The 24,132-nt window shown below is 40.7% G+C and overlaps 2 protein-coding genes across 2 annotated transcripts; both read right to left on the reverse strand.

Annotated features, from left to right (window-relative positions):
* Nucleotides 1-65: 65 nt before the first annotated feature.
* LOC129568840 (uncharacterized) lies at nt 66-15,768 on the reverse strand (the record flags this gene model as incomplete). The annotated part of the gene is made up of 1 exon (XM_055447165.1): nt 66-15,768. A coding segment is annotated over exon 1 (15,703 nt), but the record flags the coding sequence as incomplete, so codon positions are not given.
* A 5,510-nt stretch (nt 15,769-21,278) lies between these two features.
* Nucleotides 21,279-23,638, reverse strand: LOC129568845 (uncharacterized). Its single transcript, XM_055447173.1, has 2 exons — nt 23,510-23,638; nt 21,279-23,430 (listed from the first exon to the last, which is right to left on the reverse strand). Exon 2 carries the CDS (start codon nt 23,378-23,380, stop codon nt 21,956-21,958), a length of 1,425 nt encoding a protein of 474 aa, XP_055303148.1. The 5' UTR covers nt 23,381-23,430; nt 23,510-23,638; the 3' UTR covers nt 21,279-21,955.
* Between the last annotated feature and the right edge of the window lie 494 nt (nt 23,639-24,132).

Raw genomic sequence — 24,132 nt, forward strand, 5'->3', positions numbered from 1 at the left:
GCCGAGTGCTTTCCGGCCAGTGGCATCTGCCAACAAAAATATGGGATTGACATCCAGTAAAATACTCGTCAGTCGTTGGCTCGAATAGGCTGGATCAAGAGGTACATATGCAGCGCCGGATTTTAGAATACCCAGCATTGCTACAATCATTGTTGTGCTGCGCTCAACGCAAAGTGCAACGCGATTATCTGATTTAACGCCTCGAGCGATTAGGTAATTTGCCAATTGGTTGGCCTGAACATTGAGTCCTGCGTAGCTTAGAGTTTCTCCCTTATATTCAACGGCAATCGCCTGTCCGTCATGTTCTACTAGGGCTTCGAATAACTGGTGAAGACAGCGGGCAGGTGGATAGGTAACTGTGGTTTGATTCCAGCTGTGCAGCAGCATCTTGCGCTCTTCTGGTGGCATCACTTTCAACCTTCGAATTGGTTTTTGTGGACTGTGAATTAACGCGTTGGGCAGCGATATTAAAGCCTCTTCCATATAGGCACAAATCCGTGCTGCAGACATTGTTGGAACAATTTGAGCCGTTAGACCTAGCGAATCACCACCATCTTCTACTGACAAGGCCAATGGGTAATTTGTTCGCTCCTCCACATTTATGACACTGACTCCGCACAGTGGCGCAGTAATCTGTTCCGTCTCCTTATTGTGACGGTAGTTCAGCAAAGCACTGAATAGAGGCAAACCTGCTGGACACCCACTACAGCGCTGTGCCAATGCAAGTGGTGCGTATTCATGAGCCAACAACGCACTTAACCGGGCATGGGCATTTCGTACTGCGATCTTCACACTTCTCTCATCAATATCTATGCGTATTGGTAGAGTATTAATCATAGGTCCCATGGCATTGTCGTTTCCCCCGCCGGCTTGTAAACGGCCAACTAGCACAGTACCAAAGACTACTGCCTCACGTCCACTAGCTCGAGCAAGTACTTGTGCCCAGGCTAAATGACAAATACTAGCCAAACTGACTTGTAAGCTGCCTGCAAGTGCTCGTAGCTCATCATTGAGTGTTTGTGACAGCTTCAGATGTGTTTCATTGATCTCGGTCCCATCCAGAGAAACATCACAAAGACCAAATGGTAAGGATGGCTCGTCAATATCGCTGAGCATTTCACTGAAGAAACGTGTGTGTTCATCTTGACTAATTCCTAGTCGTACTTGTGCTACAATATGACGGAATGATGTGGGCATTGGTAGCTTTTCAATCCTTCCATCAATGATGGCGTGCAGTTCCTCTTGTAACTGCTCGAATGTTGAATGATCAATAATTAAGTGGTGCATCAGTTGTAGTGCTACCCAGCTCCCTTCAAACGTTGGTGCGGCAAATAAACGCAATAGCGGTGCTTGTGTCAATTCGAACCGATAGTTGCGCGAATCAAAGCGGTGGCTCAACTGATCCAATACCGGTTCACCGGTATCATCTAATGAGACTTCACTAAGTAGAGAAGGAACCTGGCGCAAAACGACCTGTGCCGGCTCACGGAGGCCTTCCCAGATGAAGACAGTACGAAGGATATCGTGTCTTTCTATCACTTGCTGCAGGGCGAACACATAACGATCAAGTGCCGTACGGTCACTGAAATGCATACGCATTACTGTCAAGTATGGGTCCCTTTGTTTGGCCATCATATTATGGAACAAAATACCGTTTTGTAAAGGCGCCAATCCATAAATATCTTGAATATTAGCTACTCCGTCTGGTACCAATGCGACAATTGCATCGATCTCTGTCTGAGAAAGCGTGATAAGTGGTAACATTTCGGGAGTAATCACCGTGCTGTCTGCGATAATAAAATTGGTTGGAACAGTCACTTCTTGGTAACGATCAAGCGTTGAAGATAACACGGCCAGAGTGGACGAATCAAATACTTCCCGTACAGTGGTGTCCAGACCGATCTGTCTCAACTCCGCTAACAGCCGAACGACCAACAAAGAATGACCTCCCAACGCAAAGAAATTGTCATGTCGACTCATACGTTCAACGCCAAGCAGTTCACGCCAGATATTGGCCAGATTTTCTTCTATTTCACCTTGTGGAGCTTCATACTCTTGATGAGCGAACGCCTCATCGTCCGGAGGCGGTAATGCTCGTCGGTCTAGCTTGCCATTGGATGTGAATGGCAAGGATTGTAGACAAACATAAGCCACTGGTACCATATATTCAGGCAGTAATTCTGATAGATATGTACGCAAATCCTGTGCTAACGATGTATCCGCATCGGCCACCACATAAGCTACAAGACGAGCATCTGATCCGTTTCCATAGGATTGTACAATCGCTTCACGCACATGTGGATGTTTTACTAAATGGACTTCAATTTCACCGAGCTCAATTCGGAATCCACGTATTTTTACTTGTTGATCTGTGCGTCCTAAATAGATCAAATTACCATCAGGCAGATATCGTGCTCGATCACCTGTACGATACATGCGTGCTGTTGGATCATCACTAAATGGGTCGGGTAGAAAATGTTCCGCGGTAAGTTCAGGACGATTGAGATAGCCACGTGCCGCACCAGTACCTCCAATATACATTTCTCCCTCGGCTCCTAGTGGCACCGGGTCGCCATGTGCATCCAGCAGATAAATTCGCTTGTTGGATAGCGGACGGCCAATCGGTATCATTGAACGTTTAGAAATTGTGTTATCACAGATCCAACTTGTTGCAAAAACAACTGTTTCGGTAGGCCCATATACATGGGCTAACACTGTTTGATTTTTAGTGCATTTTTCATACCAGTCCCTTACAATCAATGAATCTGATGCTTCACCGCCAAAGAAAACATATCGTAGTTGATCGGATTGAGAGCTGATATTTTTTGCCCGCATAAGCATTTTGAACGCCGTAGTGGTTTGATTTAGTACAGTAATACCTCTGGTGCAGATCCAATCATAAAATTCGTCTGCAGAACGTGTGGTATCGTGTGGTACAATCGACAGTTGATTTCTATTCAATAACGCACCAAATATTTCCCACACAGAAAAGTCGAAAGAAAAAGAATGGAACAAAGACCACTTATCCTGTGAATCGAACTCAAATTTGGCATGTAAAGATTTGACTAATTTTTCTGCATGTTGATGTTCAACCATTACTCCTTTTGGTGTTCCAGTCGAACCCGAAGTGTAAATTACATAAGCCAAATTGGTTGGAGTGAGTCCAAGTTTAATTGCGTCCAGATTATTGATTGACAAACCATCAGGCAATGGTATATCTAATTCAATCACAGGTACTTTATATTCTCCAAGTGCTTTCCGACCCATAGCATCTGCTATGAGAAATATTGGATCGACATCTAATAAAATGTTAGTCAGTCGTTGGCTCGGATAGGCTGGATCGAGTGGAACATACGCAGCACCAGCTTTTAAAATACCCAGTATTGCCACGATCATTGTTATGCCACGTTCGATGCAAAGTGCGATTCGATCATCTGGTTTGATGCCTTGTTCGATCATGTAATGTGCCAGCTGGTTGGATTTGATGTTAAGTTCTGCATAACTTATAGTCTTTCCATTACTTTCCACAGCGATTGCTTGTCCATCACGTTCCACCTGTGCTTCAAATAACTGGTGAAGACAGCAAGCAGATGAATAGGTAACTGTGGTTTGATTCCATGTGTGCAGAAGCATCGTGCATTCTTCCGATGGCACGACTGCCAATGTCCGAACTGGTTGTTGCGTTGTGTTATTTAACGCTTTGGCCATCGATTCGAGAGCTTGTTGCATATAAGCACAGATCTGAGCTGCAGACATTGGTGAAATTACTTGAGCTATCAAACTCAGTGAAACATCAAAATCTTCAACCGTTAGAGCTAATGGGTAATTGGTTCGTTCTTCCACTTCTTTAACTCTGATTCCAGGAAGTGTCGTTGTGACCTGGTCTGCCTTCTGGCTATGACGATAATTTAACAGTGCGTTAAATAGTGGTACACCAACTGGAATTCCACTGCATCGCTGTGCCAATGCAAGCGGTGCGTGTTCATGGGCTAACAACGAACTCAATCGAGAATGGGTATTTCGCACTGTGGTCTCGACACTCGTATCATCAATATCTATGCGTATTGGTAGAGTGTTAATCATCGGTCCCATGATATTATTGTTCTCTTTTCTCGCATGTAAACGTCCAAGTAACACAGTTCCAAAGACTACTGCCTGTCGACCACTAGCTCGAGCAAGTACTTGTGCCCAGGCTAAATGACAAATACTAGCCAGGCTGACCTGAAGCTTCCGTGCATGCGCTCGTAGTTGATCATTGAGTGCCTGCGACAGCTTCACATGTGATTCATTTATTTCAGTCCCATTCAGAGCAACGTCAGTCAGACCAAATGGTAACGTTGGCTCGTCAATATCACTGAGTATTTCAGTGAAAAAACGCATATGTTCGGCTGAACTAACTCCAAGTCGTGCATGTGCCACAATATGACGAAATGATGGGGCCGTTGTCAACATTTCAATCTTTCCGTCGATGATAGCGTGGATCTCTGCCTGCAGTCGCTCCAGCGTTGAATGATCTATAATTAAGTGATGCATCAATTGCAGTGCCACCCAAATTCCTTCAGAACTTGGGGAAACATGTAGACGCAATAGCGGCGCCTGTGTCAAGTCTAAACGATAGTAACGTGGATCAAAGCGGTGGCTCAACTGATCTAATACCGGTTCACCAGTATGATCCAATATAATCTCTTTAAGTAGAGAAGGAACGTGTCGCAAAACGACCTGTGCTGGATCACTGAGACCTTCCCAGATGAAGACAGTACGAAGGATATCGTATCTTTCTATCACTTGCTGCAGGGCGAACATATAACGATCAAGTGCCGTCCGGTCAGTAAACTGCATACGCATTGCTATCAAGTATGGGTCGCCCTCTTCAGCTCTCAGATGATGGAACAACATACCATGTTGTAAAGGTGTTAAACCATAAATATCCTGAATATTGGTTGTTCCGCCAGGTACGTGTGCAACAATTGCATTAATCTCTACCTGAGAAAGAGTTATAAGTGGTAACATTTCTGGAGTAATCTCCGTGCTGTCTGGAGTGATGAGATTGGGTGGAATAGTTACTAATTGGTAACGAACAAGCATCGCTGATAACATAGCCAGAGTGGGAGCATCAAACACTTCCTGCACGGAAGTATCTAATCCGTTCTGTCTCAAACGCCCTAATAGCTGTACAACCGATAACGAGTGCCCTCCTAAAGCGAAAAAATTGTCATGCCGACTGATGCGTTCAATACTTAGCAGTTCACACCAGATTTCGGCCAGTTTCTCTTCCATTTCACCCCGTGGAGCTTCATACTGCTGGCGAACAAACGCCTCATCATCCGGAGGTGGTAATGCCCGTCGATCTAGCTTGCCATTGGGTGTGAATGGCAAGGATTGTAGACACACATAAGCCACTGGTACCATATATTCAGGCAGCAATGTCGATAGATATGTACGTAAATCCTGGGCTAACGATGTATAAGCATTGGCCACCACGTAAGCTACAAGAAGAGCATCTGATCCGTTTCCATAGGATTGTACAACCGCCTCGTGTACCTGTGGATGATCTACTAGATGGGCTTCAATTTCACCCGGCTCAATTCGGAAACCGCGGATTTTCACTTGCTGATCTGTACGTCCAAGATATAACAATTTGCCATCAGGTAAATATCGTGCTCGATCACCGGTGCGGAACATGCGTGCTTGAGGATTGTCACTGAATGAATCGAGTAGAAAACGTTCCGCGGTAAGTTCTGGATGGTTTAGATAGCCACGAGCTACGGGAGCACCACCAATATACATTTCTCCCTCGGCTCCCAGTGGCACTGGTTCGCCATATGAATCAAGCAAGTATATCTGTGTGTTGGCAATTGGCCGCCCTATCGTTTCGATTGCTTCATCGCCTCGTTTAAATCTATGCAACGTTGAGAAAAACGACGTTTCTGTTTGGCCATATAGATTGCACAGTTGAGTGACTTGAGTAAGCGTAAAAATGCGTTTGATTAGACTGGATTTTAGTGGCTCGCCTGCCAAATGGAGTGCACACAGCGACAATGGCAGAGAGCCTGCATTGAGTATCGTTGTAACTGCAGAAGGTACCGTACTGAGCATCGAAATGTTCGACGATGGTGAGAGCGCAAGCACATCGGGTATGATATGTAATGTGGCTCCCATCGACAGTGGTGCGAAACATTCGTAAAGAGACATATCGAAATTAGCGGAGGTCGAAAATGAAGTGTGCTTGAAGTCTTCAGCTGTAAAATTCTCGTTGATCCAATGAAGGCAATTTGTTACATTTCTGTGTTCAACCATCACCCCTTTCGGAGTTCCGGTTGAGCCAGAGGTGTAAATTATGTAGGCCAAATGGGCTGGAGTGAGTCCTAAATTTGTCAAATCTGGATTATCGATCGATAAGTCAGTGGGAAAAGTCTCTTCCAGGTCGATTGTTGGTACTCGATGATCTCCAATTACTGCCTGACCAACGGTGTCTACCAAGAGATATAGTGGATTTGAGTCCTGCAAAATGTTGGTGAGCCGCTGACTGGGATATTTCGGATCGAGCGGTACATAGGCACCACCGGCTTTCAGAATACCCAGTGTGGCCACTACCAATTTTATACTGCTCTGAGCGCAAACAGCGATGCGATCATCTGGTTTAACACCTCTTGCGATAAGGTAATGTGCTAATTGATTCGCCTTTGCGTTGAGTTCCCTATAATTTAGAATCTCGGCCATACACTCTATGGCAATTGCATGTCCGTCACGTTGCACTTGGGCTTCAAATAACTGATGGAGGCATCGTTTAAGTGGATATTTAACCATGGTTTGATTCCAAGTGTGCAGCAACAATGTGCGTTCTTCTGATGGTATTACTGTCAATGCTCTAACTGATTGTTGAGGCTTTCGTGTTAGCACATCAGCCATTGATTCCAGAGTTCGTTCCATGTAGGCACAGATCCGAGCTGCAGACATTGGTGAAACTATTTGAGCCGTTAGACCCAACGAATTGCAGTTGTCTTCAACCGATAAGGTTAATGGGTAATTAGTTCGCTCTTCGACCTCTATAAATCTGATTCCAGGAAGTGTCGCAGGGACATCTACTGTCGTCTGATTATGGCGATAATTTAATAATGAGCTGAATAGTGGCATGCCAGCTGGAACTCTGCTGCAACGTTGAGCCATCACAAGTTGTGCGTGTTCATGGGTTAACAACGCACTCATCCGATCATGGGCATTACGCACAGCTGTCTCGACAGTCGTATTATCAATTTCAATTCGTATTGGTAGAGTATTAATCATAGGTCCCACGGCATTGTCGTTCGCTTCACCAGCTTGAGATCGGCCGAGAAGAACGGTCCCAAAGACCACTGCATCGCGCCCACTAGCTCGAGCAAGTACCTTAGCCCAAGCTAAATGGCAAACACTAGCCAAACTAACTTGTAACTTGCGTGCATACGCCCGTAGCTGATCATTAAGTGTCTGTGACAGCTTCAGAATTGCTTCGTCGATCTCATTTCCGTCTAGGACAACGTCACTCAGACCAAATGGTAAGGTTGGCTCGTCAATATCACCGAGCATCTCACTGAAGAAATGTGTGTGTTCAGCTTGACTAACTCCTAATCGAGAATGGGCTACAATATGACGGAATGGGGTGGGTGTTGTTAACTTTTTTAAATTTCCCTCGATAATGGCGTGAATCTCTGCCTCCAATACCTCATGTGATGAATGATCAATGATTGAGTGATGCATTAATTGCAGTGCCACCCAGCATCCTTCAGACGTTGGCGCAGCCATCAAACGCAATAGTGGTGCCTTTGTCAAATCCAAACGGTAGCTACGCAGGTCAAAGCGGTGGCTAAGCTGATTTAGTACTGGTTCACCATGATCTAATATAACTTCTGTGAGTATCGAAGGAACTTTGCGCAATACGACCTGCACCGGTTCACTGAGACCTTCCCAGAAGAGGGCAGTGCGCAAAATATCGTGTCTCTCTATCACTTTTTGCAAAGCATATGAATAGCGTTCAAGTGTCGTATGGTCATCAAATTGCATGCGGCTTACTATCAAGTATGGATCACCCTGCTTAGATCTCAGATGATGGAACAACATGCCATGCTGTAAAGGAGCCAAACAATAAACATCTTGAATATTAGCTACGCCACCAGGTATCTGTGCAATAATTCCATCAATTTCCGCCTGAGAAAGAGTGATGAGCGGTAACATTTCTGGAGTAATCTCTGTGCTGTCTGTGGTAATCAGATTGGGTGGAATAGTAACTGCATGGTAACGGGTGAGGGTCGAAGCCAACATTGCTAAAGAAGGAGCATTATACACTTTCCGTACCGTTGTCTTCAGTCCAAAAGCTCTCAACTGTGCCAAAAGTCGTGTGACCAACAACGAATGACCTCCCAGCGCAAAGAAATTATCATATCGGCTAACTAGTTCGATCCCAAGCACTTGACGCCAGATATCGGCCAGTTTTTCTTCCATTTCACCTTGTGGAGCTTCATACTGTTGATGGACAAACGCTTCATCGTCCGGAGGTGGTAGTGCCCGTCGATCTAGCTTGCCATTGGGTGTGAGTGGTAATGATTTTATACAAACATAAGCCGCTGGTACCATATACTCAGGCAATAAGTGCAATAGATAGGTGCGTAAATTTTGGACCAAAGATGTTACAGTATCGGCTACCACATAAGCCACAAGACGAGCATCTAATTCGTTGCCATAGGATTGTACGACTGCTTCGTGTACCTGTGGATGTTCGACTAGGTGGGCTTCGATTTCACCGGGCTCAATTCGAAAACCTCGAATTTTTACTTGTTGATCCGTGCGGCCCAAATAGACCAGATTGCCATCAGGCAAATATCGTGCTCGATCGCCGGTGCGGTACATGCGTGCTGCTGGATCATCACTGAATGGATCGAGTAAAAAACGTTCTGCGGTAAGTTTTGGATGGTTTAGATAGCCACGAGCTACGGCAGCACCACCAATATACATTTCTCCCTCGGCTCCCAGCGGCACTAGTTCGCCATGGGCATCAAGCAAATAAATTCGTTTGTTAGGTAGCGGACGACCGATTGGTGTGAACGAGTTTTCAGAAATCGTGATATGACAGATCCAACTTGTTGCAATCATAACGGTTTCGGTAGGGCCATACATATTGACCAATACTGTTTGAATTTTATCATATTTCTCATACCAGTCCTTTACAATTGATGGTTCTAGCGCTTCACCACCAAATATTACATAGCGTAGTTGATTGAATTGCGAACAAATCTTCTGCGCTCGCATTAGCATTTTGAATACTGAAGGGGTTTGAGTTAGTACAGTAATACCGCTGGTACAGATCCAATCATAAAATTCGTCTGTAGAACGAGTGAGTTTAAATGGTACAATCGATAATTGACTTCCATTTAATAATGCTCCCCATAACTCCCATACAGACATGTCAAACGAAATGGAATGGAACAAACACCACTTATCCTGTGCATTAAAATCAAATTTATCATGTACCGATTGGAATAGATGTGCTGCATCATGATGTTCAACCATAACTCCTTTCGGTGCTCCTGTTGAACCAGAGGTGTAGATAACATAAGCCAAATTGGTTGGAGTGACTCCGAGCTTTTCAGCGTCCGGATTATCCATTGGTAAATCGACGGGCAACGGTTTGTCCAAGTCGATCACTGGCACTTGATGGTTTCCGAGTGCACTACGGCCAGCAGCATCTGCTATTATAAATATAGGGTTCGCATCCAGTAAAATATTGGCCAGTCGTTGACTTGGATAGACAGGATCAAGTGGTACATACGCAGCGCCGGCTTTTAGGATACCTAGCATTGCTACGATCATTGTTGTACTACGCTCAACGCAAAGTGCAACGCGATTATCTGGTTTAACGCCTCGAGTGATTAGGTAATTTGCCAATTGGTTGGCTTGAACATTGAGTCCTGCGTAGCTTAAAGTATCTCCTTTATACTCAACAGCAATTGCCTGTCCATCACATTCCACCTGCGCTTCGAATAATTGATGAAGACAGCATGCAGGTGGATAAGTAACCGCGGTTTCATTCCAGCTTTGTAGTAGCAAGGTGCGCTCTTCTGGTGGTATCACCGTTAATATACGAACTGGTTGTTGTGGCTTGTGAGCTAGTGCGTCAGCAAGAGAAACCAGAGTTTCTCGCATATAAGTACAGATTCGAGCTGCTGACACTGATGACACCACGTGAGCAGACAGGTTCAAAGCTCTACCGTTGTCATCCAGAGACATGTTTAAAGGGTAATTTGTTTGTCCCTCACCGCCAAAGAATGTGACTCCTGGAAGTGACGCATTTACCTGCTCCGTCTTCTTATTATGGCGATAGTTGAACAATGTACTGAATAATGATGAGCCAGCTGGAACACCACTACAGCGTTGTGCTAACACAAGAGGTGCATGTTCATGTGCCAACAACGAACTCAAACGAGCATGGGTATGTCGCACTGCGGTCTTGACACTCGTATCATCAATATCTATACGTATTGGTAGAGTGTTAATCATCGGTCCCATGATAATATTGTTCTCTTCTCCAACCTGAAAACGGCCAGAAAGTACAGTGCCGAAGACAACTGCCTCGCGTCCACTAGCTCGAGCAAGTACTTGTGCCCAAGCCAAATGGCAAACACTAGCCAAACTAACTTGTAACTTGCGTGCATGCGCCCGTAGCTGATCATTGAGTGTCTGTCGTAGCCACAATTGTGCTTCATTGATCTTAGTTCCATCCAGAGAAACATCACTCAAACCAAACGGCAAAGTTGGTTCGTCAACGTTAGCAAGCATTTCGCTGAAGTATTGGGTGTGATCAGTCGGATCAAGTGCCAACCGCTCATAAGCCACCACTTGGCGAAATGTTGTAGAAATCGTAAGTTTTTCAGTCCGTCTATCGTCTATAACACGTATTTCTGACTGCAGTTTTTCCAGTGTAGTATGATCCCCAATCAAGTGATGCATCAGTTGCAGTGCCACCCAGCATCCTTCAGATGTTGGTGCAGCTAGCAAACGCAATAGTGGTGCCTGCGTCAAGTCTAACCGGTAGCGACGTTGATTGAATCGGAGGCGCAACTGATCCAATACCGGTTTACTGGTATCATGCAATGTAATCTCAGTGAGTAATGAAGGAACTTGACGTAAAACAATCTGTGCCGGTTCACTTAGACCTTCCCAGATGAAGACGGTACGAAGAATATCGTATCTTTCTATCAATTGTTGCATGGCGGACACATAACGGTCAAGTTTTCTCCGATCAGAAAAACTCAGTCGGCTTATTAGCAAGTACGGGTCGCCGCGTTCACCCATTAAATGATGGAACAACATCCCATTTTGTAGAGACGTCAAGCTATAAATATCTTGGATATTAGCTACTCCACCAGGTACCCGTGTAGTAATTGCATCAATTTCTGCCTGTGAAAGCGTGATGAGCGGTAACATTTCTGGAGTAATCTTCGAACTGTATGTTGTAATGAGATTGGGTGCAATAGTTACTGCCTTGTAACGGTGGAGCGTCGAGACCAATATAGCCAGACTGGGAGCATCAAACACTTTGCGTACGGTGGTATCCAATCCGATCTGTCTCAACTGTGCCAACAGTTGTACGACTAGCAAGGAATGACCTCCCAGTGCGAAAAAATTATCATGTCGACTAATCCGATCAATGCTTAGCAGTTCACACCAGATTTCGGCCAATTTCTTTTCTATTTCACCCTGTGGAGCTTCATACTGTTGACGAGCAAATGCCTCATCGTTCGGAGGTGGTAGTGCTCGCCGGTCTACCTTTCCATTGGGTGTGAGAGGCAGAGAAGATAGACAAACATAAGCCACTGGTACCATATATTCAGGCAGTAATGTCAATAGATATGTACGCAAATCTTGAGCTAACGATGCGTATGCATCGGCCACCACATAAGCAACCAAACGGGTGTCTGATCCGTTGCCATAAGATTGTACAACTGCCTCGTGCACCTGAGGATGTTCGACTAAGCGGGCTTCAATTTCACCAGGCTCAATTCGAAATCCACGGATTTTTACTTGCTGATCAATGCGTCCCAGATAAACTAGATTACCATCAGGCAGATATCGTGCTCGATCGCCTGTTCGGTACATGCGTGCTGTTGGATTATCACTGAATGGATCGGGTAGAAAACGTTCTGCGGTTAGCTCAGGCCGATTTAAATAACCACGTGCCACACCGGCACCACCAATATAGATTTCTCCGTCGGCTCCTATTGGCACAGGCTCGCCATGTGCATCAAGCAGATAAATTCGTTTGTTTGGTAACGGACGACCGATTGGTGTGAACGAGTTATCAGAAATCGTTCTATCACACATCCAACTTGTTGCAATCACAACTGTTTCAGTAGGACCGTACATATGAACTAATCCTATATGATCTGCAGCACACTTTTCAGACCATTCTCTCACGGTCAATGAATCTGAAGCTTCACTACCAAAGAATACATATCGCAGTCGATTTGATCGCGGACTGATGTCTTTTGCCTTCATGAGCATTTTGAATGCTGACGGAGTTTGACTCAGTAAAGTAATACCCTTGTCGCAGATCCAATCATAAAATTTATCCGAAGAACGGATTGTATTGTGTGATGGAATCGATAGTTGACCTCCATTCAATAATGCGCTCCATGTCTCCCATACGGAAACATCAAAAGAAATCGAATGGAACAAACACAACTGATCCCGGTTATTAAAATTAAACTTGTCTTGTACAGAGAGGAATAGTTGTTGTGCATCGTGGTGCTCAACCATTACTCCTTTCGGTTTTCCAGTTGATCCAGAGGTGTAGATAACGTAGACCAGATGATTTGGAGTAACTCCAAGCTTGGTAGCATCCGGATTATCGATTGGCAAATCGGCCGGTAATGGCTTGTCCAAGTCGATCACTGGTACTCGATTGTCTTCGAGTGTTTTTCGACCAGTAGCATCTACCAAAAGGAATATAGGGTCAGCTTCCTCTACAATATGGGTCAGTCTTTGACTCGTATAGGCTGGGTCAAGTGGTACATAGGCGCAGCCAGATTTAAGAATGCCCAGCATTGCTATAATCAATTTTGTATTTCGTTCGACACAAAGTGCGATGCGATCGTCTGTTTTGACACCTCGTGCTATGAGATAATGTGCCAACTGGTTGGCTTGGCTATTTAGTTTTTCATAGCTTGAAGTCTCTCCTTCACACTCTACGGCAATCGCTTTTCCGTTGCATTCGACCTGTGCCTCGAATAACTGATGGAGACAGCGGGCAGGTGAAAGAGGTACCGTTGTTTGATTCCAGCTATAAAGTAGTTGTTCGCGTTCAGCTTTAGGTAATAGGTTCAATTTCGCCACATTAACATTTGCTTGATCGGCACTATGGGCAGATGCGAGCAAAACTAACAAACGTAACGAAATACGATTGACCTCTTCTTCAGATAGTTGATTTGTGTCGTAGATCCATCGAAAAGCACCGTTATGTTTGTTGATTTCCAATGTCATCAAGCTACCATGAACATGCTCGCTGGCGTCATCGTGCACATTTTGCGTATCAATTAAAGACACAGCCAATGCCCGAGTGTTTTTACCACTCAAATTATTCATAGAATCCACATGGCGGATTAGTATGTCTGTCAAGCATGGCAAGTGATTAATCAATTGCTTGTAGTCATTCTTTACACTGGTCACAACATTTGAAAATGTATCATTCAAGTCGATGCATGTGTCGAATGGAACAGTCTTGGCAAATGTGCATTTCGCTAACACTTCGTTCACATGGTGCCAACTTTGAGTTGCATCCCAACCAATTTGTAATTGTGACATTTGAGTATCTCGGACAATGTAAATAAACCATGCAGTAAGCACCTCAATCGCGCTTGCACCTTTTGATTTTTGATAAGTAGTTGTAGCCCATACTGGTGATTGAGTCATAGTGCTTTGCACAAAGGAGAGTTCACACGGTTCAAAACTGGCAAGTCGTTGAGACCAGTAAGGTTCTGTAAGCATGGCCTTAGCATATGTCTTACCCAGCCATTCAGCCTGTTCGTGTGTAATAATCGGGAGCTGATCACCTTCGACGATATGACATTGATTAACGAGAGTTTGAGCTGAGATGGGCTGGCCAAATTCATCCATAAAATTACTTATTCTAACCACTCCATCCGCAGTAGTAACAAGCCAAGCATTCTCCTCGATTACCAACACTATGCCTACTGCTTTTCTACATGCAGAATCTGTTACGCGTTCCAACTTCCCAATGCTCACAGCTCGGTCAGCAAAGAGAACTTTCGATATAGCAAATGGACTGACACCACTTCCCACCCACGTGTTGGAATGTACCAGACGAACTAAAGAATCGCAGTTCCGACTCCACTGCAAAAACCCGGCTGCAACAGGTCGGCGACGATTGGCATAAAAACTTTCGCACAGCTCAACAGTTGTGATATTGCCACATTGTTCATCTATTGTGGCAACTGTAATGTTCGTTCCACATAAAACCAGATCTAAAATGAATGCCAAGTGCTCCTGTAAGGCAACGAGTTGTTCTTCTGAATGTCCCTCATGAACGTCTTCCAACAAAATGTCAAGTCGACCATTTGGACGGTCTGTCCAGAATGTTATGTGCATTTCATTAATATCAGTGATTCCACCAAAATGAGATGAGCAGCTACAACCATCAAGTGGCTCTCCATGATCATAGCACATTATATTTACATATGGACCAAAATTGGTAATTGAGCCATAGTTGGCGAGCTTCAAAATATCCTTGATTCGGTAACGCTGATGTTTCAGGATCGATTTAATTTCTTGTGCGATTCGAAGTAAGGCTTCGTGTATCGTAGCATCGCCAGGAATATGCAACAATAATGGCAAAACGTTGGATGTCATGCCAAGCTCATGAGTCAAATACGTTCCACGTACTGGCAAGCTGAGACTCACGTACTCACGACCAAGGAGGCTTCGAAGCAAAAGAGCTGAAACGCCAACGTAAAGATGAGTTTCTGGAATATCCATTGCTGCAGCCACTTGTTGAAATTTTCGGCGTTCGCTGGTGTTCAATGTCATTGTGTGCTGATGAGTTGTCTTTTTTCCAACAGAATTATTACTTCGTTGAGTGTAAGCAAAGCGCTTCAATGGCTGAACGTAAGCTTCCCAGAATTTCTCGTCTTCTTCATGTTTATCGGAAGCTTTATACTTAGCATCGGCGCGAGCAAGTGCATCAAAATGCAATTTTGGTTGTACATCGATCTCCACACCTCGCTTCAAATTATTATAGGCAGCAGTGATCAGGGATTCAACTTTTGCCCAAGATCTGGTATTTATGATGGCGCGGTGAAATTGACCATGAAGTACGTAATTATTGTTGTCGATGATATAGACTGTAAACTCGCAGAGTTTATCGTCAATCATAGCGCTAGACCGGTTCACAGCTTTTCTCATTCTTCTCAATGCCTCTTGGACTGGAGTTGAATGAGTGCTGACATCTATCGTTCGTGGCTTATGGTGAATATTCCTATCGCGAATCTGCCACAATTCTCCATCCGAATAGACAAAGCGCGTCTGCAGTAACGGAATACTCGTTGAACACAATTTGATTGCATTTTCTAAGATTTTTAGATCAAATGCACCATGGATACGTTTATAAAACCAAATACTGCATTTAGTGTCAGGATGCGTTCGTTCAATGAAGAAGATTTCACGCTGGGCACGCGTTGTTATAGTACGGCGAGGAATTTCACTATTAACAAGAGTAACCGGCATGATTACGATGACAGAGATTTTCCTTTAATTTTTGTTAATAAAAACCGCCAAAACTACAAAAGCAAATGAAATGAAAATTGTTTTAATTATTTATTTGAACTTCAAAATATTTACTCATAAACAAACAAAGCCCTCATTTAGTATATGGATGTATTAACAACTATCCCCATAGCTGCTATTCATGGGCAATATTCGGAGATATTTTGCGACACAGAGAGAATTCTCACCATTCCAATAATTCAGTTCTTTGAACAAATGAAATACACCGTTAAAAACAAGTATTGTGACAAAATGTCCATGAAAAATATTTTAAAAACGTTATCCAAGTTTCATAATACAATTTGGCTTCCATTGAAAGATTCATGTATTTTCCTTGTAATTGTAAAGTGCTGTTGAATTGGACAAGTTTCACTTTTCAGATCACCAATCTTCCTTACAGAATTGCATAAACAAGTGTCTGAGAGAAAACCAAGCTTTGAGACTTTTGTCTTTGACATCGCTTTATAAGAGATCGGTTCTATCGATTACAAATACATGGTACTTAAAATTAAGAGTACTAAATTCAAATTTGAAATAAGTATAAAATACTAATTAAAATAGTAATAAATTATAAATGGAAATTGGTCAACATTTGCTGTAAGTGCCGAAATTTACCTGGGTTCTTGTTATCCGTTACACATGTATAAAATGATATAAAATGAATTGAATAATTCTTCCGACGATTCACGTGATTGAGTAACGATTATAAATGTCACAAGCTAATTCAATCACTTTCTCAACACATTTTTTGATGTTCTCACTCGATGCTTGTAATTTAAATGCAAAACCCGATCAAAATCACAAAAGAATTTCGCACAACGTTCTTTCTGTTTATTTTAATTATTCACTTTATCGAAAAAAAAAGATTTTTTTTCATAATTTTTCTTTTATTTTTCCCCAAATAAATCTCACATCAAAAATGTTAAACGAATTAAAATGTTAATTTCGAAGAATTGTCTTTAATTTAAAAGTTTCACGTTAATTTCACAACGAAATTTTTGAACAGTAATCAGAAAACCTGTTTCATCCTCAAATATTGGCCAAATAACAACTGTTGCTCTCTCCATGGCACCAACGATATTTATAGCAGGAATATTCGCTGGAAATCTTAAATGAAATTTTGATTGAGCAGATTAAAATCTTCAAGTCGTAACGGTTTTGGTGAGAATGGTTTGATTGACATAAAATATGTTAATTTAAAAAAATGTTCAGATAAAAAAAGTGTAGAGATTACAACGTATTTTACGTTATTATGAGTAATAATTGCATACTAGTAAACATATCAAAGTTTGTCTCAAGTTTTGACGCCGTATATACAACTTTTGATAGCCGAAACAGAACTCATTGGCAAACTTTCAACTGTTGAGTTGTAAAAAGTAAGTTGTTATTTGGATCAATCGCTTATACCAATAAATTGTATGAAATCCCACTAATTTTAGATTTATAATGACTTTTTGCACTTGGAAAAGATTTCGTTCGCGATTTTAGAGAACAAACAAGTCTCACAAAATTAACTTGACTTCAAGATTTCAAAAAGTTTATAAAACACCGTAGAAATGTGTGGAAATCATCCATCATTGCCACTAAATTTCAGTTATTATAGTTAGTTGATGACTTTCAGAAATGTTTTGTGGCATTAAACATCCAGACACAGTTGAATGGGTTTACTTGTGAGCAATAGTAATGAGTAATACGTTGCAATCCGTTACTTATTTGTTAAAAATTATGTTGACGTTAACGTGTTCATTAGTAATACGTCAATTATGATGATGTTATCATTAATTCCATATCGCATCCTTACTCTAATCAGTTGCGATCTTATACAATGCTGTGATGTGAAAAAACCCAAAATTGCAAGCTATATCGTGGTACTTATTCATCTGGAATTGTGAAAAAAAAACCGAATTGGCGCTACTTTCCTACTTAGTCATTGGTGTTATCAATAAATTGTATTTTTATCTTAAGCTATTTATGTGTCATGACATTTTTTCCACTACTTCTTTTGCGAGCAAATTGAATATTAATAGTGGAAGTGGGAATATAAATCCATTATTTTCAAGCAAAATAAAGTTTTATTGCTGTGAAATAGGCATAAAACTAGCAAAAACGATGTGTTTCCTAACTAAAGTTGAACTAAACACCGAAAATTTATTTTTAGTGAAATTTTTAATCCTTTTTATATAGTTCTCCATAGTTTACAACTGAAGTGGAATCCCTGTCAATACTTCAACTGCAAATCCATCTCCTGATGCAAATAATATTTCCATTGGAACATGAATTTGATCTCGCCAACTCCGAACACGATTAAAATTTCGACTGTGAATTCAACTTTGAATAAAGTAATTTTCAGTTCTAAATGGAAATTTTTTTAAATTATCGAACGCGTAACTACATTTGCACATTTTTTGTGCTATTTGAATTTTTAGGACCGATCTGTTTAGTTTGATGGGCTTTGGACAAAATTTGATCTGGCTATAGCCTAATATATTAGCTATATATTTACAGTTCAGATAAATATCATTTTACGTCCTATTTTAGACTCAAAACTGTCAGGAAAATAAAATTGATTGGAATTGTATGGCTTCTCAAGTGATGACCCGATGACTCACCATAATTTTGCGAAAAATTGATATGCTTGGTGGGAAATTATTTTTTTCGTTTAAGCTTATATTTATCTGCGATCTCTTACTTGAACCATACATTGGGTAATCCTACACAGGCGTTCCTACAACTATTTTTGTGCTATCTAGAGTCAGTATGCGAAATACACCACAGGCCATAAGTTTGGATACCCCTATGAAACGTTTGTTTCTACGTTTTTTGAACATTTTCACTTGAAATTTAGTATTGGACATGAAAATATATCGAAATTCTGACCGAATGGATGATTTGGAAGATAAAATTTGGCCGGCCTATGGCCATCTTTTGGCCTTTGAGCTGTGGGAGCCAAAATCGAAGTCTTAAACGGGCCATCGGATTAAAAAGTTATATACGCCATTGGAAAGGTCTTGAAAAGTAGATGTGATTTGTGGTATTAAACATCAAAATCGGCCGGCGTTTGGCCAAGATATGGCCGTTTGTAATTTTGGGCCGAAATCTTCAATCAGCCATATCTTGGCCAAAAGCTGGCCGATTTTGATGTTTAATACCAAAAATGATACGTACTCTCCGAGACCTTTCCAACGACGCATAGCACGTTGAGATTGGACAAGCGGTTTGAAATTTAAAAATTTTGGGCCAAATTCATTCATAGGGGTATCCAAACTTATGGCCTGTGGTGTACGTTTGGGAGATCCTCCATTAAAATGGTTGAAATCTTTCGAAATTAATTTTTTTCTTTAAGAAATATATTTTATGCAAAGATGGGGTCGTGTTTGATTCAAAATGTTTCAGTTTTGCATATTCTTGACAAACCAATGGAAGACGTTAAGCCTCTGCCTGGAATAAATATAAAAAATATGGACCATTAAAATGTTTGTAAAAACAAAAAAGAGGAATGTGATAAAACGTAAATGCTTACAAAGCAAAAACGGGTAAAAAAAATGTTTAGCGTGATTTATTGAAAAAATTTGTTTTTAATTTTAAATAAAACAAAAAATATTCAAATTTTTTGATAAATAACATTTTCAGCGATTTGAGATTGTTCATAAATATTTCGGACGAATTGCATGTATTTTATGAGAAATAGTATTTTGATTTCGTCCTAAAATTAGCACAGCGGCTATAAATGATTTTTTGGATAGCAATTTACATGCAGGCTCAAAAGGCATCAGAATGGGTTGGTAAAGTGAAATACATTGATCGAAGAGACGTGTAACTTGTAAGTAGATTACAATAAAATACATAAAAACAGAAATGCGATAAAAGGAGAGCAACTTATAAGTTTAATATCTCAGTGGAACAATTTTCGAAAAATCTGGGATTTCCATTTTCTCGACTTTGGCGTTTTTATCATGATTTTTTGGCAATATGGACTACGTCAGATTTTGTTAATAAATCGTTTATTTTTGCTGATAGCGTCTTACTGTCTCTGGCAAAATTGTAGCTGAGAGTCCAATAAACAAATTTTGTCACATATTTACTCCAAAAAATTACATTATTGATTGGTGTTATTGGACAAAATGTTGAAAAAATGGTCGATTTTTTCAATTTTTTGATAATAAATCGCAGCGTATTCAATTAATATCTTATAGAGAGAATGAAAAAAACCTTACACAAGAAATCGATGTCCGTACAAATATGTAAACAACGGAATGAAATAAAAATCTCAGGGTTGGGATCGTATGTCATTGACATTTGTTATTTGTCGGCGGGAACTTTGCATTGTTTTGAATTGTGAATAGCCGATTACTAGTATTCAAGAAAAAATCCGTTCAAAATTTCAGATGTAATTTTTGAACTTTTTAAAAAAAATTATCCGTTGTAGTAATAAAAGTCAGTGTTAAATAAAATCCAATGTTGATATGGCGCAAATATTCGGCTAAGATTTTGCAAACAGTATCAACTTCATATTTTGTCAAATACATTTTTGAAGAAGGTTGAGACCAAGTAAAGCAGTGTATTTTGCCATTCTTACTATTTCTCCTATTTCTCCAAGTTCTCCTCCATGCCTGCTTGTCAAATAAACCAAGCGTTCATCTTAGAATAGCTTAGCGTGCACTCCATTTAATACTCGGTATTATATACCGGTATATCGCACACGCAGAGCTGACGCACGCACCTCTCTCGCGCGCAAACGCTTCGAGTTGTGAGTGTATGCCATGTGGTTCTGTGTCTGAATTGGTTGCGATCGTTGTGTATGTAAATGTGTGCGTGCGAGAGAAGTGCTTGCGGCAGCTCTGCGTGTGCGATATACCGGTATATAATACCGAGCATTAAATATAGCGTCTGCTAAGCTATACTCTCACGGACGCTTGAAATAAACCTACAATCAGCTGTTTGAATCATATATGACATCGCGTACAAAACTTGAGCAACTATTTCACGAAGAGTTGGAAAAGAATGATTTCTTTTCAATTTCTCTCATTGAAATATGAATTAAAATGAATTGAAATGAATTATTATAGGTTTTCATAAAGTTATCCACTAGCATTTTACCTATAAGTTTCCACTAAAAGTTCTTTTCAATTTTTTACAGGTTTATTTCCACATATAAAAAGCATTTAGTTTCCTTTTATAGCAACATTGCTAGAGTCTTTATTCAATAGTGAATATTAACCCTCTGTCTGACAGACGTTCCAATAACCTTTCGTCTGACAGATGGTGTCTGGCCAGACCCCTATATATTTACATGCATCTCTATGCATTTTGGTGCAAATTAGAGGTGTATTCAAGCGCATTTCTATACAAACCAGGTATATATTTTTCGTTTAGAAACGAACTTACCTTTCTCAGTGTTTGTGGCATACGTTCACCTACCTGTAAAAGCAAAAATATTACCTGAAAAAAATCGAATTGTGAAAAAAACCCAGTTTTTGTTTGTCATATTTTTTTCGTTGTATTTTGAACAAAATGCATGTCGTTTGCTATTATAAAAAGGGATATGAATGTTTTTGTTTAGGAAATATGATTCGAACTCTCTTATGGGTTCTCAGAAGTGGACGTAACGCAAGAAAAACATGTATATGTCCTTAGAATGTTGTTGACATACTGGCGATGAACACACGAAACAGTAAAAACGAGTTTTACGGCGAATTTTTTCGTCTCCGTGTAAACAAATTTTACAGTCTCTCTTGGCTGTGAGTGTATCGACGCCGCTGGTATTAGTAGCCACAATATTTAGTGGAATGTTGATTGGTCTACCGAAGAACGATTCAATACCCGAACGGACAGTAAAATGTTTGATTACGTGAACATTGTACAATACACACACAGCACACAAAAAGATATACATACACCGCTGTATATGTATTTTCGCGCCAATTCTGCGTTCAGTGTACACTTCTTTCAGCGTTACTAGGCAAATGATACGAATATTAAGATAGAAAGACCTCAAAAGCAAGAATTCACATATGTCTGCGCATGTTGCCCAAGTCGATAGATAAATTAGAAATATATTAAATTACCGATTGAAAACGAAAAAGGTCTGGCTGGAACCATTTGTCAGACGGAGGGTTAAAAAATCTTATGAAATAATAGAAAATGTGAATCAAAAGTAATGTTGGTTCCAATCATACGAATCGGATCTCTTAATTTTGATCAATTTAAAATTGGTGTTTCCATGTTCGGTGGTCCATTTTGTTTTCAAGAAAATGCTGTCTGGAACAAAAATTGTTACTTTTTGTGCTTCAAATAATTTACCCCGTTCCTTATTCAATGTGTTCAACTTAAGTAGTCCTCCATTGAAATGAGCTTCACCTTTGGGGATCACTTTGATTTTGGTGACTTTTGGTGCTAGGCGAATGAATGGCAGAATGTCATCGATTGTTGCATTGCCAATGTAAACACGTTGAAGACTCACTAAACTGTTCGCCATCATCTCCATGTCGTTGGACTTTGCTCCATCTAAAATAGCCAATTCTTTTAAATTCGTTAATCGAGTCAAACTGTGGCATTCTGTCCAATTTCTAATGCATAATTTCTCCAGTACGGGCAGTGAAGTCAACAGATTACTATGATCTTTGTCGATGTCATAAGTGAAAAAATGTAATCGTTTATAGAAACCACGGTCGTACAGTTTCTTCAATACATCACCGAATGTTTTTGGAATGGGCCGAAAGCCGTGAGCATCTTTCACTTCCAATAAGTCCAGTTGAATGTTTGTTTTCATTAGTCCAACTCTGGTGTAAATACTGGGGCTGTTTGTCGATAAAATTCGGACACTGGGATTGTTTTGGAAAAATAGTTCCAAAGTCTTGACTGATGGAGCCGGAATCACTTCCAAGTGTTCAAGTTTTGGATATGTTCGATGCAGCCATGGGACACGAATATTCTGTTCAAGCCTGAACAAATAACGCGAACGAGTTTGTTGTATAAGTAGATGTTTTAAATTGTCACAATGAGTCAACACATTATTGTGTAAATCTCCGCGAAGCCAACAATTTTTTATGCTTATGGTTTCGATTTTGGGCCATATTTTCTTTATGAGTTCGCTTTTTTCCTCGTTCAGAGTTAAACCAGAAAAGCAAATCTTGTAAACTGAATCAAATTCTCTAATATTCCGGCGAATATATCGCAGTGGTTTGAGTTCATTTGAACTCTGTGTGATGCTTGTGATGAATTGGGTAAATGCAGTAGTTGAAGTATGCCCATTAATGGAATGTTTATAGTCTGGATACACTGTGTCAATGCCTCCATTTTTTATGTGTGTTTCAGCCGCTGAATAATTTCGTTTGAAATACTCGCCGGCCACTTTTTGCATCGTTTTGCATGTTTGCCCGAATGAATGCAGGTCTTTCAATGATAAATACTCGAATATTTCGTCAAAGCAATCGATAACTAGCTTAAAAATTTGCGGCTTTGGCAGTGGCAGTGACTGCTCATTCGATGGACCAGCGATTGCTACCAGATTTCCATCTGGCTCCTCTCTGTGACTCAGCTTTGGTCTTTTCGGTGCATTTTCTTCGTCACTCATTTTTGGCAAGTTTTATCAAAAGGTGATAGTGTTTGTAAGTAAATTTTGTACTGTGAAAAGAACGAAATAATTGAAACAAACTGAGTAAAAAAAATTTCAAAGTATGAATTAATTTTGAAACAAACAAACCTTGACCTAGCTAAACGTTGGACTTGAATAATTGTTGATAGCAATACACGCTGATATAAAAACCAAGAGTCGGCTACAACAAAATGTGTAAACTATTTTTCAACAAGACGGCAAGAACATTAGCGTCAGTATTGACACTGAAATTGACATTTGCTGTCATTTGTCATTAAGCCGATGCTGAACATGATACATCCTTTTCGTTCTGTGAACCAACCTTTAGTCCGTTGAATGAAACATGAATTTTATGCCGTTTTTTTTATTTTTATTAAATTTGTTTTTGAAAAAGATTTGTCTTTATTTCATTTAAACTATTGATATCAATATAAAAAAAGTTGGTTCTATAAATTTTCAACAATATTTCCTTAGAAACAATCCAGATCCCAGTCATATGAATCGGACCTCTTAATTTCAATCAAGTTTGAATTTCAACCACTTGGTTTTCAAGAAAATATTGTCTGGCACATAAATTATTACTTTGCGTGCCCCAACGAATTTCTCACGTTCCTTGTTGAATGTCACCAGCTTGAAAACTCCTCTTCGTTTCTGGGGATCGCTTTGAGTTTGGTCAGTTTTGGTGATCGACGTATGAATAGTATCTTCGATTTTTGCATTGTTCGTTAGCA

Source organism: Sitodiplosis mosellana, unplaced genomic scaffold, assembly GCF_009176505.1.
Source record: "Sitodiplosis mosellana isolate CC-2019 unplaced genomic scaffold, AAFC_SMos_1.0 Smas_scaffold_23, whole genome shotgun sequence".
NCBI lineage: Eukaryota > Metazoa > Arthropoda > Insecta > Diptera > Cecidomyiidae > Sitodiplosis > Sitodiplosis mosellana.